The 18396-nt window shown below is 37.5% G+C and overlaps 1 protein-coding gene across 2 annotated transcripts in view; it reads left to right on the forward strand.

The window, feature by feature from the left end:
- ZFAT (zinc finger and AT-hook domain containing) overlaps nucleotides 1-18396 on the forward strand; it is a 317464-nt gene that overhangs the window by 79437 nt on the left and 219631 nt on the right. For both annotated transcript variants that reach the window (XM_069081280.1, XM_069081281.1), the window contains exon 2: nucleotides 1185-1361. In XM_069081280.1, coding sequence (XP_068937381.1) covers nucleotides 1185-1361 — 177 coding nt within the window. The remainder of the gene's footprint in view (nucleotides 1-1184; nucleotides 1362-18396) is intronic.

Genomic DNA, 18396 nt, shown 5'->3' on the forward strand with positions numbered 1-18396 from the left:
GCTTTTGGTGCTCGCGAAGTGGTATTATCCTGGGAGAGTTTTGGTCACTATTCCCTTGGTCTATACCCAGGAAGGGCCCCTATTCCCCTGCAGCCACTTCATTAGTGCACATTTTGACTTTGGTACTATGGCCAGGTCTCTTCTTCTTTAGCCCAAGTACTGGGACTTCTTTGTACCTTGGAACTTTGACCAGGACCCCAGCGTCCTTGTGACTGACCACAAGAATTCCTTTCTGCTCTGGAAGCTTGTGATCCAGAACTGTGTATGAGCAGTAGAGTTGCTAACCAGTGCAATGAGTATTACATCAAGGTTTTATTGTAACCTCTTGCTTACCGCTTGTCTGATTTCCTTATCATCTTTGAGCTGAGAGCCCCCCAAGATGCTACTGCTGCCAACTTTTACATCCACACCGGGTGTTGCTGCTGAGTAAGTGGATACTGAGTAGGTCTCCACCCTGGTGTGTCTTAGACTGGAAAAATGTCTTTCCCTGACCTTTTGTTATCTCTGCTGCTTCAAAATTTGATTTGAGGTGCTATTTTAAAGTTGTTTGGAGAGGAATATTGAGAGTTCAGCTGGGTTGCTGCCTATATGTACTCTCTGCCATCTTGACTGCTCCACTTAAGGAATCTAGATTCTGAAGTATCAAAGGGACACCATTATGGACAAATATTACCAGAAAATTCGTGTATGCCATAATCGTAGAACATTGTGTTAGAGCAGTTGCTCAGTTAATTCACTTCAATGTGGTATGTATTTGTTGGCTGCTTACTCTGTGTATGGCCTTGGACTAGATGTGAAGCAGAATGGATTACTATTGAGAAGAGCTATTTCACAGAATTATGTATCTGGAAGGTATCTTAGAGGTCATCAAATTCAATTTGGACTTGAATGGGAATATTCTCTGTAGAATGACCAAAAGCAAGCCTGTTCTTCAGAACCTTGAGTGATTAAGAACTCATTATTTTAAGATGAAGCTCATGCACTCTCGCAGAGCTCCAACGTTTTTGTTCTATGTAATCTAACAGGAGGATTCTTCTCTTTAGTAGAAAAATAATAAAAGCAAAATATGAATTGAATAGTTCTGCCTTTTTTATTATTTAATGCATATCTAAGTATCTTCTTTGTAAATGGAAAGCATATGATTTCTCAATTAAGTAATATGTATGTTACTTTTTCTTCTACAGAACAACATTCCATCTTCATGTGTAAATTTTGCAACCTATTCTCACCAAGTCAGTCAGAACTACTTTCACATGCATCCGAAAAGCACAAGGAAGAAGGGGTTAATATTGATGATATCATCATTCCACTCAGGCCACTTACTACTACTGAACCCACTAATCAACACAAAAGTGGAGAAGGTATGGGCAGAATGTGTCTTATCTATCTATCTGGCTATCTCTCTGTCTCTCTATGTGTTTGTCTATCTATATCCATTAATCCATAGCCTGAGTCACTGTAAGTTTGCTAAGATGAAATTTTTATTAATATTTTCACATTTTTGCAGTTTGCATTAAGTTCATCTTTTTTTAAACTTGTATCTTAATTCAGCATGTCAGAAGTTTTTAGAATATTTTCCGAGATTCTGCATGACATAGAATGGTTTGTGGGTCCTAGATTTTTAAAAATATATATATTTTTACATCTTTTTTCCATATTACCTAGATTTTCCCTATACCCTTGTCTTCACTGATTTTTATTTAAATTAAATTAATTTTTTTTTTCGCTTTTTGGAGCGGGGAATGCAGGGCAGTTGAGATTAAGTGACTTGCCCAAGCCCACATGACTAGTAAGTGTGAAGTGTCTGAGACCAGATTTGAACTCAAGCATCCTGACTCCTGGGCTGCTGATCTATTCATTGCACCATCTAGCTGCCCCTTCACTAATTTTTAAATGTCAGGAGTTACCATATGCGCTTAGCAATAAGAATAACAATGTGTTGCTAGACAAACCAACAATAAGTAGTTCCTTGCACAGTGACTAGTCCACTTAACTGCCCAAGCCACTGTATTCTTTTCATTTAAAGATTAAAATGCCAACATTATTTATTTATATTGAGCTTCTACACTGATAATTTACGGTCAGTGTGAGGGTAATTGACAACATGAAAGACTGCAGGAATTTTAGCTTTTTAATTAGGTTATAGACTTCAAGTGAGTGCATATTCACTTTAAAATCTGCATCACCAGATCCTATGAAGATTATAAATACCAAATCCCATTAAAAAAAAAAGCTTTAACATCTTTATTTGCATTTCCCAAATGTAATCAGTAGGAGAAGCTATATTTTATTCATAAAATAATAAGAAATCCTGCCATAAATGTAGCTAAAACTTAAGTAGAATAAAAACAAGAAAATACTAAATTTGTAAGTCTTGTAATGTAAATGTCTTAATGTATGATTTTTGTTACCTAAGAGATGATTAAGTCACTCTTAAATATGAGGTGGAACTTTATATACTGAGAACTTTTCTATGACTTAATCAGATTCGGTTTTCTCTCTTATTTCCCCAGTTTAGAGAGGACAGAAAGCTATTTACATGGGGCCTATTATAGGGCAGAGAACTTGATGGACATATTGTGAATATTTGTATAGAATCATGAAATCTTAGAATTGGAAGGAACTTAAGAGCTTTTCTTAACCAACCCTTGTAGAATGTATTCTTCTATATCTCCAGTAAGTGGTCACCTAACTTCTCTTGAAGATTTTCAGGAGAGAAGCTCACTACCTCCTATGGTAGTCCATCCCATTTTTACACTTGTCCTTATCTGCTTTCTTTTAACTTCTTTCATCCTCTTCTCACATCTTGATACTACCATTATCTCCTTCAACCCTCATTCCCATGAAGAGGTGGCCTTTCTCCTTGCCAAGGCAAACCTCTCTTCATGTACAAGTGATCCCATTACAACCTGTTTTCTTCATCAGATTGCTTCTTTTTTCCATACTTAATCTTTCCAATGTTCAGTTTCTCCCTGGCTAACTCACACTTCCTACAGTCATGCTCATGTTTCTCACATCCTCAAAAAATCCTCCCTTGATCCATCTATTTCCTCACACTACCATTCCATATCCTTCTTGCCTTTTGGGACCAAACTCCTTGAGGAGGCTATCCATTATCAGTGTCTCCATTTACCTTCTCATTCTCATCTTAACTTTATGCAGTCTGTCTTCTGACATTACTATTCAAGTGAAACTGCTATCTCCAAAGTTACCAATTATCTCTTTAATCCCCAAGTGTTAATGCCTTTTTTCAATCCTTGTTCTTCTTGATCTCTCATAGCTTTTGACACAATTGCTTATTTTTTTCTACTTGATACTCTCTTTTCTCCACATTTTTATGAGACTTTCCTTTCCTGGTTCTCTTCCCACCTGTCTGATCACTTTTCCTCTGTCTGATTTACTAGGTTTTCATCCATACAGGTCAAGCTTGCTAGTTGTATCTGTGTCCCTTTTAAGTTTAAAATGTTGAGAGAATTTATATTGATCAATGATATTGAAATAGTTAATGGTTTCAGCGGCTGGGTCTTTCCATTATGACCCAACAACTGTGCAAGTAAAAAGTAGAATTTCAAACAACTTGTATATGACTCAATATGGTCTCAGACATAGTTTGTAATTCTCCCATGGAATGGGCAGAGGAGCTTGTTAGCTAAGCCATATTTTTGTAGTCAAGCTGTCCTTAAATATGTCAGACAGATGATCAACAAGTGAATTCATTTGAAATGCCTTTCTGTGTATCCCCTGGAAGAAAAATCAGGTTATTAGTATGGTTAATGAATCCTGGGACAATACATTTCTTGTCATATTTTGTGTTTTTATCCAGGAAAATAAGCATCGTCTTCTACTTAATATAAAGATAGTTTGGTGGGAATTTTTCCAACTCTCTATGGCAGCTATTCCTCTTGTACCATGTATTTTCTCTGTCTGTAGGGATCTAATTATTATTATTACAAAGATGGCTTCTCTGCCCCATTCTTTTGCTGTATAACCTAAATCAAATTATTTGCCTTTTCAATGAGGATGGAGGGATAGAGAGAATTTGGAACTCCAAATTTTAAAAACTAATTTTAAAAATTGTTTGTTTACATGTAATTGGGGAAAAAATAAAATATTAAATAAAAACAAGACAACAACAACAATAGAACTTTGTATTGACTAATCAGTGATTGTTAGACAGGCTGAAGCAAGTATTGCCAATCTAGAAACAAATAATAGAAGTTCTCAGATGTTCTTCCCTAGGTGACACTTTGGACCAATGATAGATTAAAGTTGTGAAGGAGATGGACTCTCATTACTCAGGAGCTTCTTTTTCTCCTACTTTGTTCCCTTTCCCTCCTTAATCTTCTTCAGGGTGAAGGAGGAACATTGAGATGACTGTCTACATGGTCAAAGTGACCTTCCCTTGCATAGCCAGTTGTGGGGAGCAGCTCCCTCTTGTACTGACTTGGGGGATTGACTACCTCATTTCCTAAAATGCTCTGACTCCTTCTCCAATGCATCTTGAGGTAATTTCCTTCTGTTTCTTTTCTATGTAATCCTGTCCATTATAGGTGCTGGGTAAAATTTTAATTACTACTCATTTCTTTTGGAGAAGTAGTATCACATGGTGGATAGAACATTGTACTTGGAGTCAGAAAAACATGGGTTAGAATGTTGACTTAGATATTTGCCATCTGTGTGAACCTGGGCAAATCACTTACCTTCTCTCTTCAGCCTCAGTTTTCTTATCTGTACAGTGGAGATAGTACCTACAGGACCTATTTCACAAAGTTCTTTTGAATATCAAATTAGATGATGTATGTAAAGTTCTTGCAAACTGTAAAATTCCATATAATTGTTTTGTTATTCCTCCTCCTTACTTCTCATTCCTCTGCCTCCTAGACTTAGCAGCTTATGCCCTTCCTAAATTAGGGCCTGTGATGAGGTGAGTAATCCTCAAATTAAAACAATTTGGTCCTTACTGCTACCTTTGATTTATTACCTTGCTCTCCTGCTTCTTGTTTATTTTATGACTTTTTAACAAAACTCTTTTGCTCATATGAGACGTAGTCTGAAGATGCATAGCTATAATCAGAGGCATTCTGGCACCATGGGAAGAGTACTGGATTTGGAGTGAGGAAACCTGGGCCCTGCCCTGAGCTGTGGGTGACCTTAATCATTTTATTTTTGATTTCTAGTTTTCATTTTCCTTGTCTTTAAAATGAAGGTTTGGACTCACTTATTTTTAATGTATCTTCCAGTTCTAAAATTGCCACACTGACAAAGTTCAGTATAGATTTCCTAGGTGTACAGGACAAGTGGAGTCATCCAGAAAAGGACACATGTGGGCCAAAGACTATTCTTCACCATCTGGGACCCTTGGTTTCCTGGCATTGCCAAGTTTTGAGAGCCTCACATCAGCTTTCTAGCATTTTTCAACTTCACGTGTGGTTTTTAAATCTCTGCTCTGTTAGTTTTAGCCATTTGCCACAGATAATCATTATGAGAGCATATAAGAATGCTACATTTATATGGTTTGAGTAGTAATTAAAAGTAATTAAAAATTCATGATGAAATTCCCCTGGGTTTGAGACTGTTTGCCCACCACTACAATTATTGCTTCTTTAACAGCAGTTGATATAGTCACTATATTTAGATGCTTATATAATAATAAAAATAAAACCTTAAGATTTATAAAGTATCTGTTTATAAAATTCTTCCAAATGTACTCATTTGGTCCTCAGTAACTTTATGAAGTAGGTTCAGGTATTTTTATTCCCATTTTTCACATGTGAAGATTGAAGCTTAGATAAGTTTAGTCAATAAGCAGGCATCTATTAGTCAATCACCTACTATGAGCCTGGTTCTAAGTTGTCTTGATTGGTGAGGGAGTGGGTGCAGATTAATCTAACCTATTATACTGTGTTTCCCCGACAATAAGACACTGTCTTATTATTTTTTTGGACAGAAAAACACCAGAGGGCTTATTTTCAGGGGAGGGCTTATTTTAATGAACATTGACAGCAATTTTAATAAACAGGTAAATGTGAACAAAAAAATGTACCTTTATTCAATAAGCAAATCACTGGGGAAGAACAGGATGATGCGCTCACTGCTACAGCTCTGATTGGATGCAGCTCGGAGCACGGCATGCGTTTCACAGGGAGGGGGGACGGTGCATACAGAGGGTACCGTAATGTAGCGTGTAGCGCAGGGGATCATCTTCACTACAGTAGCAATCTCAATAGGGCTTATTTTCGGGGAAGGGCTTATTTTAGAGGAATCTTACACAGTAAGGGGAGGACTTATTTTCAGGATAGGTCTTATTATCGGGGAAACACGGTATCTAGCTGCTCCCAGGCTATACCATGCTCCACATTACATCCAACTATTCTCCTGCTGCTCCTCACCTAGACAACCATTTTCTAGATTGTACATCCAGAAGCCATGCCCAGAGACCCGATGTGTTAATCAACAGTCTTTATAAGAATAAATACACAACATAGACAAGATAACTTTGGGGTAGGATAAGATGGAGCTGGGTTAAGATAAGGTAATAATAATAGGATAATACCCAGAGCTGGATCCAGGGATGGTGAGGGGGAGGGTTGGGGAAAACTCATTTAGGAGTTGGTAACTGAGCTTATATTTAAGCTCATCAATTAGTGCAAAAAATGTGCCTGGCCCTTCAAGTCATTCTTAATTTTTTTTTCTTTTTCTGAATGCAAAGGCAGCTGGGGTTTCTAAATGCTGAAGTGAGAAGGGGAAGCATATTCCAGGCATGAGGGCCAGCCTGTGTGAAGGCCTGGAGATGGAATGCTATAGATGAGGAGCAGCTAGAAGGCCAGAGTTGGAATGTAGAGTTCATGAAGGGGGAAAGAGAGAAGGGGGACAGATCATGAAGGACTTTTAGCTACCAATAGAGGCAATAGGGAGCCACTGACATTTTTTGAGCAGCAGAATGGCATTTTCAAATTGGTGCTTTAGGATTAATAGTTTATCATCCTTATGGTGGATAAATTAGAAAGGGGAAAGATTTTAGACAGGGGGACCAAGATTAGTTAGGAGACTACTTCAGTAATCCAGGTGAGAGGTGATGACAGCTGAACTAAGATGGGGCCATGTCTTTCAGAGATTAGACAGTGGGTACGAAAGATATTGGGGATAATGACTTGCCCAACATCACACACCTGGTATGTGGAAGGGCAGGAGCTTAAACCCAGTTCTTCTAACTCTGGTTCCACACAGGGGTGGGGAATTGTTACCTTGAGGCCTTCGAAGTCATTGGGTGCAGCCTTTTAAACTGAATCCAAGTTTTACAGAACAGATCCTTTTATTAAGGGAATTTGTTCGTAAAGTTTGGGTTCAGTCAAAGGGCTGCACTTTAGGACCTAGAAGGCCACATGTGGCCTTGAGGATGCAGGTTCCCTACCCCTGCAACTAAACCATGCCACAGCAGGCCAGCATTATGTCCTGGTAATGACTGAACTGATTGAGTTGACTTAATCAAACTTTATTATCTCTTCTTTTCCTTCCTGTTGAGGACTCTTGTCCAGTTAGACATAGGTTTGTAATAAATGTATGGTCATTTGTACATTTAATACAGGTCTGATTCCATGCAAACTTTTATTGCCCACATTTTGTGTGTGGTAAATGGGGTCCGCTAAGTGGTGAAGTGGATAGTATGTCAGGCCTGGAGTCAGATAGTCTCATCTTATTGAGTTTAAATCTGACCTCAGACCTTACTTAGCTATGTGAGCCTGGGTAAGTCACTTCAGCCTGTTTGCCTGTTTCCTTATCTGTGAAATGAGTTGGAGAAAGAAATGGCAACGGGGCGGCCAGGTGGCTCAGCGAGTAAGAGCACCGGCTCCAGTGTTGGGACGACCTGGAGATCGAATCCCGGGCTCAGACACTCAGCACCACAACCAGAAATAACTGGCCGTGTAACCTTGAGCAAGTTACTTAACCCCGATTGCTTAAAAAAAAAAAAAAAAGAAAGAAAGAAATGGCAAACCTTCCTAGTATCTTTGCCAAGACAACCTCAAATAGGGTCATGAAGAGTCAGACATGACCGAAAATGAGTCAACAATAGATTGTTTCATAGTCTGGTCTGTTTGATGAGAATTCAAGCCTCATTTATGGGGATAGGGTACCTTTAACTTCTCTTCTAACCCTAAGATTCTGTAATTATATAGAGAACTTTGTAAATCAAAGCCAGTCTCACTGAAAGTTAAGTAAAAAGGGATCTCTTCCGTAGCCATAGGTATTTTAGTGTGTCAGATTCCCCCTCAAGTCTGGAGTTAACATGATTTTTTATATAAACCACACAGTGACTGATATCACTGACTTGTCTTTGACATGATCATATCTTTTTTTGTCTTCAATATTCTATTTGAGTTTCTTAGCATGTGAAATATTTTAAAATGATGGCATAAAGATGGAATGTTGAATCAGAACAAATTATTTATTAGCTACAGAATGGCTTGTCAGGATGCTCCTGGGGAGATTCTTGCTTCATGGAGGGGTAGAAGAAATGACATGGGAAGTCCCTTATGGTTCTACCTTTCTGTATTCCCCTTCCCTTCATAATAAATGTGTGTGACAGTCATATCTAATTAGGCAGTTAGCTGTTTTGTAAGGAAATTGTTTCTTTAGAATACTTTCCCATTTAAAAAAATCAAATTCCTTTCTGAAATATCCTTGATTGACTCTCTGTGAAAGAGAGGAATGTGGTCCAGCAGAATGAGCCCTGGAAAAAGAGATCAAAGTTCTAATCCTTACTTGGCCCCTAACTAGCTATTGAAACTTGGGCCAGAAATATAACTTTTAGTACTTTATTGCTTTAGGGAGGGAGTGTGATATATAGTAGAACGAATAATGGATCTGGTTTCACATTTCAACTCTGTCATTGTCTGTGTTATTTTGGACAGGCTTCAGGATCGTAATAATATTTAGAATTGGAAGAGATTTTAGAGGTCATGTAGTCCAACAGCCTCATTTTATAGCTAAGGAAACTGAGGCCCAAAGAAGTTAAGTGACTTGTTCAAGGTCACACAGGTAGAGTTACTAGAGATGGGATTTGAACTTGATTCTTTTAACTCTATGTCCAAGAATCATTCTAGCACAGCATATTGCTGCTTCTATGTGACTCTGCCTCTTAGGGCCTCAGTTTTTTTGGCTGTAAAATCAAAGTGATAATACTTGCATAACACGAAAACTTCTGTAGTTGTTATGAGGAAAATGTTCATTTATTTTTTTTTTTGCAGCATTTTAAACTTTTAAAAATGCTTTCCTATCTACTAAATCATTCTCATAAATACCTCATGAAGTAGGGATAATATTTTATTATCACCCTTTGATAATGAATTGCCTTTGTCGTTCAGAAAGCACTTTTGAGACTTTCATTATGTATTCTTACTATCTTGCCAATTCTTTGGCAAACTTTAGGATAACCTGCAATATGGGAGCAGTTTTAGGTTCTTTAAGAATGAGGTAATAAAATTGTCTTAGGAAAGTTAGTCCAGCATCAGAGAGCAAAATGAATTAGAGTGGTAAGAGAGTCACACCATGGAGGCCAAATAGGAGGCTAATGGAATAACAAAAGTGTGGGATAATTTCATGTCCCCCACAATCCATGCAACACTCCTGATAGAGCCACACATGACCTGTATTTATCACTGAATCATGGGAAGTTAGATCTAGAAGGTCTTTAGAATTCATTTAGTTCAAATGGCTGTCTGATAACTAACTCTCCACATTAATTGGGACAGGGCACAATTGATGCTGTTAGTATTTTAGATCAGGACGTTAACCTTAAACTTTTAAAAGGCATGCTGAAATATTCTTCCACATCTCAGCTCCTGTGATAGGATGTTGAGGGCTTTATAGTCAGTGCACTAAGTATGCTTTTCTCATTGTTCATGACTGCTGTTATACAAGTGAAAACGTGTGCAAAGAATAACTGTCATTAAACTCTGACAGACATAACCACTGCTCAGCACCTGTATACAGTATTCCCCTTTGTTCCTTTTGAAAATACAACTTAATTTTATAGTCTAAGGAATTGAAAGGTTACCAAATTACAGAATTTCAGAGTTCGGAGGAAGCTTGGGAGCCATTTTGTTCAACTATATCCACAAAAGATTCCCCACTACTATATGACATACTCAACAAGTGGTCATCTAGTGTTTCAATCAGTCAGTCAGTCAGTCAGTCAAGGAGCACTTATTAAGCGCTTGCTTTGTACTAAGCACTGAGCTGTATGCTAGAGATAAAAACACAGAGAATGAAACAATCCTTACCCTCAAGATGCTTGCATTTTTATGGGGGAGACAAATAACATAAGTATATTCAGAAAAAAATATAAAGGAGAATAAATATAATTGAATATGGAATAGAAAATACTTAAGTAGTTTGGAAGTGAGAACACTAGCAGTTAGGGAGATAAAGAAAGGTTTCAAGTAGAAGGTGATGCTTGATATCTTGAAGGAAGAAAGATCTGTGAGTCAGATGTTAGAAGGCATGCTTTTTAGGCAACATAGGCAACTATTACAAAGGATTTGAAAAAATTTATTTACTTTTAGTTTGCAACATTTAGTACCACATCCCTTGAGTTCCAAATTTTCTCCCACTCCCTCTCATTCCCCTTCCCCACCATGGTGGCATGCAATCACATATAGGTTCTACTAGTACCTTCACATTAAACATTAGTCAAGTTGTCAAGAAGGGTTATAACCAATGGCGTGCACGATGAGAAAGAAGAAACAAAACACAAAAGAGAGTGCGAACGAGTAGTTTGCTTCAATATGCGTTTAGACTGCAATTCTTTCTCTGGATGTGGATTTCCCTTTCCATCATGAGTCTCTTGTAGTTGTCTTCTAACCTTGTATTGCTGAGAGGAGCCCAGTCTATCAAAGTTAGTCGTCACACATACAATGTGTCTGTAATTGTGTACAAAGTTCTGATTCTGCTCTCCTCACTCAGCAGCAGTTTATATAAGTCTCTCTAGGTTATTATGAAGTCTGTCTGCTCCTTATTTCTTATAGCACAATAATATTCCATTACATTCATATACCATAACTTGTTTAGCCATTCCCTAATTGATGGGCATCTCCTTGATTTCCAATTCTTTGCCACCACAAAAAGAGCTGTTATAAATATTTTTTTACATATGGGTCCTCCTCCCACTTGTATGATCTCTTTGGTATATAGCCCTAGAAGTGGTATTGCTGGGTCAAAGGGTATGCACATTCTATTAGCCCTTTGGGCGTAGTTCCACATTGCTCCCTAGAATGCTTGCATCAGTTCACAATTCTACTAACAATGCATTAGTGTTCCAGTTTTTCTACATCCTCTCCAGCATTTTTCATTTTCCTGTTTTGTCATCTTAGCCAATCTGACTGGTGAGATGTGGTACCTCAGAGTTGTTTTGATTTGCATTTCTCTAATCAACAGTGATTTAGAGCATTTTTTCATATGCTTATAGATGTCTTTAATTTCTTCCTCTGAAAACTGCCTGTTCATATCTTTTGACAAACCAACAAACAGGGCTTCTAGCTGTCTGACCATCACATACCTACACAGTTAGTGACCAGAGAGAGAAGCACCAACATCTGGGTTTTCAAAGCTGGGGGCCTCAACGGCTGCCCAGAATTTCATCTGGCCAAATTACACAACTCTTCCCAAAATGAGCCCCAAAGCAAAACCTCACCTCAGAGACATACATAGCTTTCTCCTGGCTCAGAGAACATCACAACCTTCATGACCCACTGTCTAATTACAAAGTAACAAGGTGTGGGCCTTTCTGAAAAACAAGCCTCCCCTAAGCAACCTTCTCCTGTTGGGCTCTGTTCTACCCTTCAGCAAACTCCTCTCACCATAGACTCTATATGACCACATTCATCCTATTAGGGGGTAGAGTATATTTTCAAATCAGGGTAGGTGCTCAAATTTCCTTGCCCTTGTTAAGGGGCAGGGAAGATCTTCAAATTCCCTTACCATTACATTACTATTCTTTTTTTTTTTTAAAGCAATTTGGGTTAAGTAACTCACTCAAGGTTACATGGCCAGGTGTTTCTGGGTGGGTGCTAAGTGTCTGAGCCCGGATTTGATCCCCAGGTCATCCTGACACTGGGGCCAGTGCTCTTACTCACTGTGCTACCTGGCTGCCCCTACGTTACTACTCTTAAGGCCTCCCTTCATAGGGGCCTCAGAGTTTCCAGCCAACCCTTCATTTTCTACCAGCTGCTGTGCTTGGCTTTGACTATCTTTCCTCCATTCTGGGTACCCTTTGATAGTTCCCCTCTCTGTTCCTTTCTTCTTTCCAGCTTCCTTTTATGCATTATTATCTTCCATTAGATTTTAAGGTTTTTTTTTTTTTTTTTTGCCTTTTAGAGGGCAGTTGGGGTTAAGTAAATTGCCCAAGGTTACATGGCTAGTTTTTTTGTGTGGGCATTAAGTGTCTGAGACCAGAACCGAACTCGGGTCCTCCGACTCCAGGGCCGGAGCTCTTACTTACTGCACCACCTAGCCACCCCTATTACTATCCTTCTAATCAGTCAGGTTCTTAACCTCTAAGTTATGTTCAATTCTTTGACGGCAGGGACTGTTTCTTTTTCTCATTTGTATCCTTGGTGCTTAGTACAGTGCATGGCATGGTGTTAATTGACCATTGACTATGTTGAGTTTGAGATGTCTCTAGGATATCCAGATTGAATTGTCCAGTAGGCAGTTGGTGAGTGGGACTGAAACTTAAGGGAGAGGCTAGTTATATAGATCTAGGAATTCCTTATATAGAGATGATAATTCAACCCATAGGGACTGATATCTAATACAGGGGCAAAGAGAAAATTAATGGGGGGAGGGAGTGAGAGAGAGACAGATGTAGAGACAGAGAGACAAACACAGAGACAGGGAAATAGAGAGAGAGAGCAAGAGAAAAGACGAAGGACAGAGCCTTGCCGACACCTGCAATTAGAGAAAATGGTATGGATGGTGAACAAAAAGGAGAGTGAAGTGAGTTTAGACAGGTAGAAAAACCAGGAGAACTTATTGCCACAAAAATCCAGAAAGGAAAGAGTATCCAGTAGTAAAGAGTGACAGGCATAAATGTAATTGAATGAGTTGATAAATAGAAAGGGATGAAGACTGGGAAGAGATCATCAGATTTGGTGATTAATATTTGCCCCTAAGAAAGGCACAAGACAGTCCCTACCCCAAGGAGTTCACAGTCTAATGGGGAGCTCACAACACATAAAAAGAAACTAAAAATGATGGTGGGGAGGTTACCAAGTGGAGCATGATAAAGTACAGTAGCCAGGTAGAAAATGATCTGAGGAGGTGTGAGTTACAAAGTTGATTTCATCTTGCAGAATGATGAATTTCTAGAGATCATGAAATTCAGGAGGCTATTGGTAACATGGAGGGAGAAGATTCAATTTAAATGGTGAGGTCTGAAGCCACATTGCAAAGAGTTGAGAAGTTAATGAGAGAAGAGGAAAAGGAAGTTGTGAGTATAAATGACAGCTTTTTCCAAGAGCTGGAAGAAAAGGGTAGGAGGTCTAATAGGATGATCATTTGAGAGGGATTTTAGTATCTAGTGAAAATTCTTTAAAGGTTGGGGGCTACTTGGGCATGCTCGAAAGGGACAGGAGGGAAGGTACCCGTAGATAGGAAGAGGGTGAAGATTAGAAATAAAGGGATGAAGATTGAGGTTGTATTCTATTTAAGAAAAAAAGGGGAAGGAATCATGGATATGTGTAGAGCAAAAAAGGTGGCAAACAGAAGCCACTTCATTTTCTGTGAGTAGAGGAAAGGAAGAGAGAAGTAAGGAAGGGGGATGTCAGGGGGTTTTGAGATGAAGAGAAAGTGCAATTGATCATTATATTGGTCATTCTAGGGTTCATATTACAAATGGAGGAAAGTAAGGTCTGAGCAAAGGTAATGGTCTGTGGAAGTACTAAGTGGGTGGAGAGTTTGAAGGACATGAGGAGGTGAAGAATAGGTTTAGGAGGGGTGAGATAGGTGTAATAGCTAGGAGAGATGGAATGATAGGAGGTTATCATCAGATAGAGCAATGCCATAGTAGCAACATCTAGAGAAATTTTAGGCTAAGCCCCTTGATGCCAGTCAAGTTTAACCCCTGCATCTCTTGCTAATTTGCTTTGGTCTTCACCTGGGTGCCTCCTAATGCTTCTCCCAGTCCAGGTGCAGACCATTATCTCTTGGTAGCCCTTGCTTCCCCTTCCCCTTCATATTGCTTCATTCTCCTGGCTCACACCGCCCCCTTTCCACCCAGCTCCACTGATTTATCCTTAAAACATGTGCCTTTTTTACATTACATTTACAGATTGCCCTATTCCTTGAGAGATATCTTTGAACAAAGTAAAACAATTAAGCAAAATTAACAATATAATGATACCATCTGAAAGTTCATATAACATTCTATATCTGTGGCACCCCACCCCACTATTAAAAAATTTTTTTAAATTAGCATAAATTTATTTTTCTCCTCACCCCACTGAAAAAATGAGAAAAAGGGGCAGCTAGGTGGCGCAGTGAATAGAGCACCAGCCCTGGAGTTAGGAGGACCTGAGTTCAAATCCGACCTCAGACACTTAACACAGAACTAGCCGTGTGACCTTGGGCATGTCACTTAACACCAATTGCCCTACCTTTCCCCCTCCAAAAAAAAAAGCAAAAATAAGAAAAAAAATTCTTTGTAACATAATCATAATCAAGCAAAATAAATTCCTTCAGTGGCTTTATATAAAAATATATGTGTGTCATTTTGCACCCTAAATCTATCATCTCTCTGTAAAGAGATTGATAGAATGTTTTATCATAAATCCCCAAAAATCATGGATGGTCCTTATATTGATCATAGTTGTTATAACTTTCAGAGTTGTTTGTTCTTACAGTATTGTTATTACTGTATAAATTGTTCTCCTGATTCTGCTTTATTTCATCCTTCAACAGTTTATATTGATCATTTTCATAATATTGATTTTATAGTATAACTCAGAGGTGTGAAACACGCAGCCTACAATTATATTGTGACCTGTATCACTCCAGAGTTCTCCTCAAAACAGATTAAAATGTAATTGGAATATAGTTATTAAAATAAAACTACAGTAGCACATAGAAAATGTTAATATGTGATTTTCTAAAGTAATATGCACAGTCAAGGATTCTTATGTATGATTAGTGGCCCCCATTTCAATTTGTGTTTGATATCACTGTTGTCAATTTTCTGGTTGTGCTCACCTCAGTATCAGTTCATGTAATATTTTCCATGACTTTGAAGTCATCCCTGATAGGTCACAGGGCATGAACTGTTCAATAATTTTATGTGTATATTTCCCAATTGATTATCGGAATGTTTGTACACATTAACAGGCCGACCAACAATTTATGTCTGCTTTCCCACAGCTCCTCCGACACTGATCTTTCCCCCAAACTCCACCCCCCCCCTTTTTGTGACCAATTTGATGGGTGTGAGGTTGAATCTCAGAATTGCTTTAATTTGCATTTCACTAATAGTGATTTAGAGCATTTTTTTTTTTTTATGGCTATAGCTAGAGTGTATTTCTTACCTTCAGAATTGCTTGATTATACTGTTAAACTTCTTATCTTTTGCAAATGATTCTTAGTCTTATGAATTTGAATTAGTTCTTTATATCTTTTGAAAATGAACCCTTTATCAGTGAAACTGGTTACAAAGATTTTTCCCACTGAATTGTTTACCTTTTAATCTTCGCTATAGTGGATTTGTTCAAGCAGAGACTTTAATTTTACGCAATCAAAATTATCCATTTTATCTTGTGATTTTCTTCACCCTTTGTTTGATTATGAACTTTTCATTTACCCATTGGTAACATTTTTCATTTTCTCTAATTTGTGATATGATGTTTTATGTCTATATCACTTATTTATTTGGAGCTTATCTTCGTATAGTTGTGAGGTGTTGGTCTGAGTCTAATTTCTTTTATGTTATCCAAATTTCCCATAAGTTTTTGTAAAATAGTGAGTTTTTATCCTGTCAGATTGTTAGTTACTAAAGGGCTGGGACTGTTTTTTGCCTTTCTTTGTATCGCCAGTGCTCAGCACAATGCCTGGCACATGGTAGGAACTTAAATTGAATATACTGACTGACTGGCAGTCGCTAAGATTTTTGCATTTCTTGACTTCTAGGATATATTTATTTGCTTTTGTATGTTGTGTGGCTAATTTGTTCTACTGGACAATCTCTCTGTTTTTTAACTAGTACATAATTATCTTGAGAGTTGCTGTTTTTATAATATAGTTTGAGATCTGGCAGTGCTGGGCCTCCATCATTTGCTCATTTCATTATTTCCCCAGTTTCTCAACCTTTTTTGCCTCCAAATGAATTTTATTATTTTTTTCTAGTTCTATAAAGTAATCCTTAATTGTTTCACGTGGTATAATATTGTTTAAGTCAATTATTATAGATTGCATTATCATTTTTGTTATGACTTATTCTACCCATGAGCAATTAACATTTTTTTCTAAATATTTAGGTCTGTCTTTATTTCTATAAACCATAGTATATAGATTTGTATTTATGTAGTTTTTATGAGTATCTTGGTAGGTAGGCACCCAGATTTTTAATACGTTCTGTAGTTATTTAAATAGAATTGCTCTTTCAGTCTCTTCCTGCTAAGTTTTATTGGTATTATAGAAAAATGCTGATAATTTATGTAGATTTATTTTACAATCTACAAGTTTGCTGAAGTTATTAATTGTTTCAGTTATTCTTAATTGACTCTTTAGAGTTAAGTACATCATCTTATAATCTGCAAAAAATGAACATTTTGCTTCTTCTTTATATGTGGCTTATTCCCTCTATTTCTTTTTCTTGTCTTATTGCTATAGACAGCATTTCTAGTACTATGACAAATAAAAGTGGTGACAGTGGACATAATCCTTTCTGTTTCCAATCAGTAACTGCTGGAATTATTCTAAAATTGTATTCATGTCCTTCAGTTTACTTATTTTTTATTAGATTTTTTCCAGGGATGATAAGGTGTGTTCTCTCTCTCTCTCTCTCTCTCTCTCTCTCTCTCTCTCCCCCTCTTTCCCCTTTTCCCCCCACTATTATGGTTTTTATTATTTCTCCTTGTAATTATTTTTTTCTTTAAGTATTTAGAAGCTATGCCATTTTTTGCATTTATATTTAAATACTGAAGTTGGTTTGTTATGGTTGAATGAAATATAGCTTCTCTCTTATCTTTTATTATACTGCATTTTTTATTCAGCTAAAACATAATAGATTTTACTCCAACTGCTAGTTTTAAACCTGCGTGAATCTCTTTATTTCAAATGTGTTTCTTATAAACAATATATTGTTGGATTATACTTTCTTAGTCATTCTGCTGATATATTTTATCTATGAATAGAAGCAACTTCTTTTTCCCCCAGGACTCTTCTTCCCACTTTGTCCATTGGTTACCATCTAAGTACCTTTCTTTGTCCTGGAAATGCAGGGTTTATTTTCTTGACATTAGGAATGTTGTTTACGATAAAGTGCATGTGTTTTATATATGTATATTTTTATATGCTCTCTCCATATGTAACTCTCCATTTTGAAGATTCATTCCCTGTACAAATGAAACCTTGAATGAACAAAAGAAAACTATTCAGGTAGCCAGCATCACTATTCAAGGCACATTCAAGTATAGCAGTCAGGACTAACCTCCACAAAATTGTAAATTTGGGAAAGCTAGAGGGTTTTCTTACCTTCCATCTCCCTTTTCTTCAGCCATATGTTTTTTAGGACCCCAAGTCTGGTAATACACCCCTTGCAACACTTTATCTCCATGCTACCCCTTCACCCCTATCTGCCATTTACTTGCTCCAAATTTATCTATTTTGGGCTCCATTTAATCCAAAGGAATGAGGAATGACTCTTTCACAATGGCAATTTCAGGTATTTGTGGCAGTCTAAACATAGGTGATTTTGGGGAGAGAGGGGTATGGGTGTGTGGAGGGATGTCAGTGGAACACCCCTCAAATTCTTTCACAGAAGCATTGTCATATTCCACTCTCACATAAATCCAACAACATTTAGGTTCTTCCCCCAATGTCTGCCGTATTTTTTAAAAACTATTTTCACCATTAAGATGTAGAAGAGTAATCAAGAAGAATTTAAAGTTGCAAAGTAATTTTAAAGTTTCTAATGCAGCTCCTCCATCCCTGACATTTAAATTCAGTTGGTCGCTAGGAAACTATGTAAAGTTATTATTTATTTTTAGTTCTTTAGTTTCTTGCTTGGGGTTGTATTTTTTCCCCCTCCTTCTGGACAATTTGACTCAAATAATTATGATTCGGAGAAGTGGTTTGAATGGTTGTGCAACTCATTAAAAACACAACGAGCTTAAGTTAAAGCAGTCTTTTATT

This window comes from Petaurus breviceps, unplaced genomic scaffold, assembly GCF_028583685.1.
Source record: "Petaurus breviceps papuanus isolate PSGF00001 unplaced genomic scaffold, PetGlider_PUasm1.0 98, whole genome shotgun sequence".
NCBI classification, from domain to species: Eukaryota; Metazoa; Chordata; class Mammalia; order Diprotodontia; family Petauridae; genus Petaurus; species Petaurus breviceps.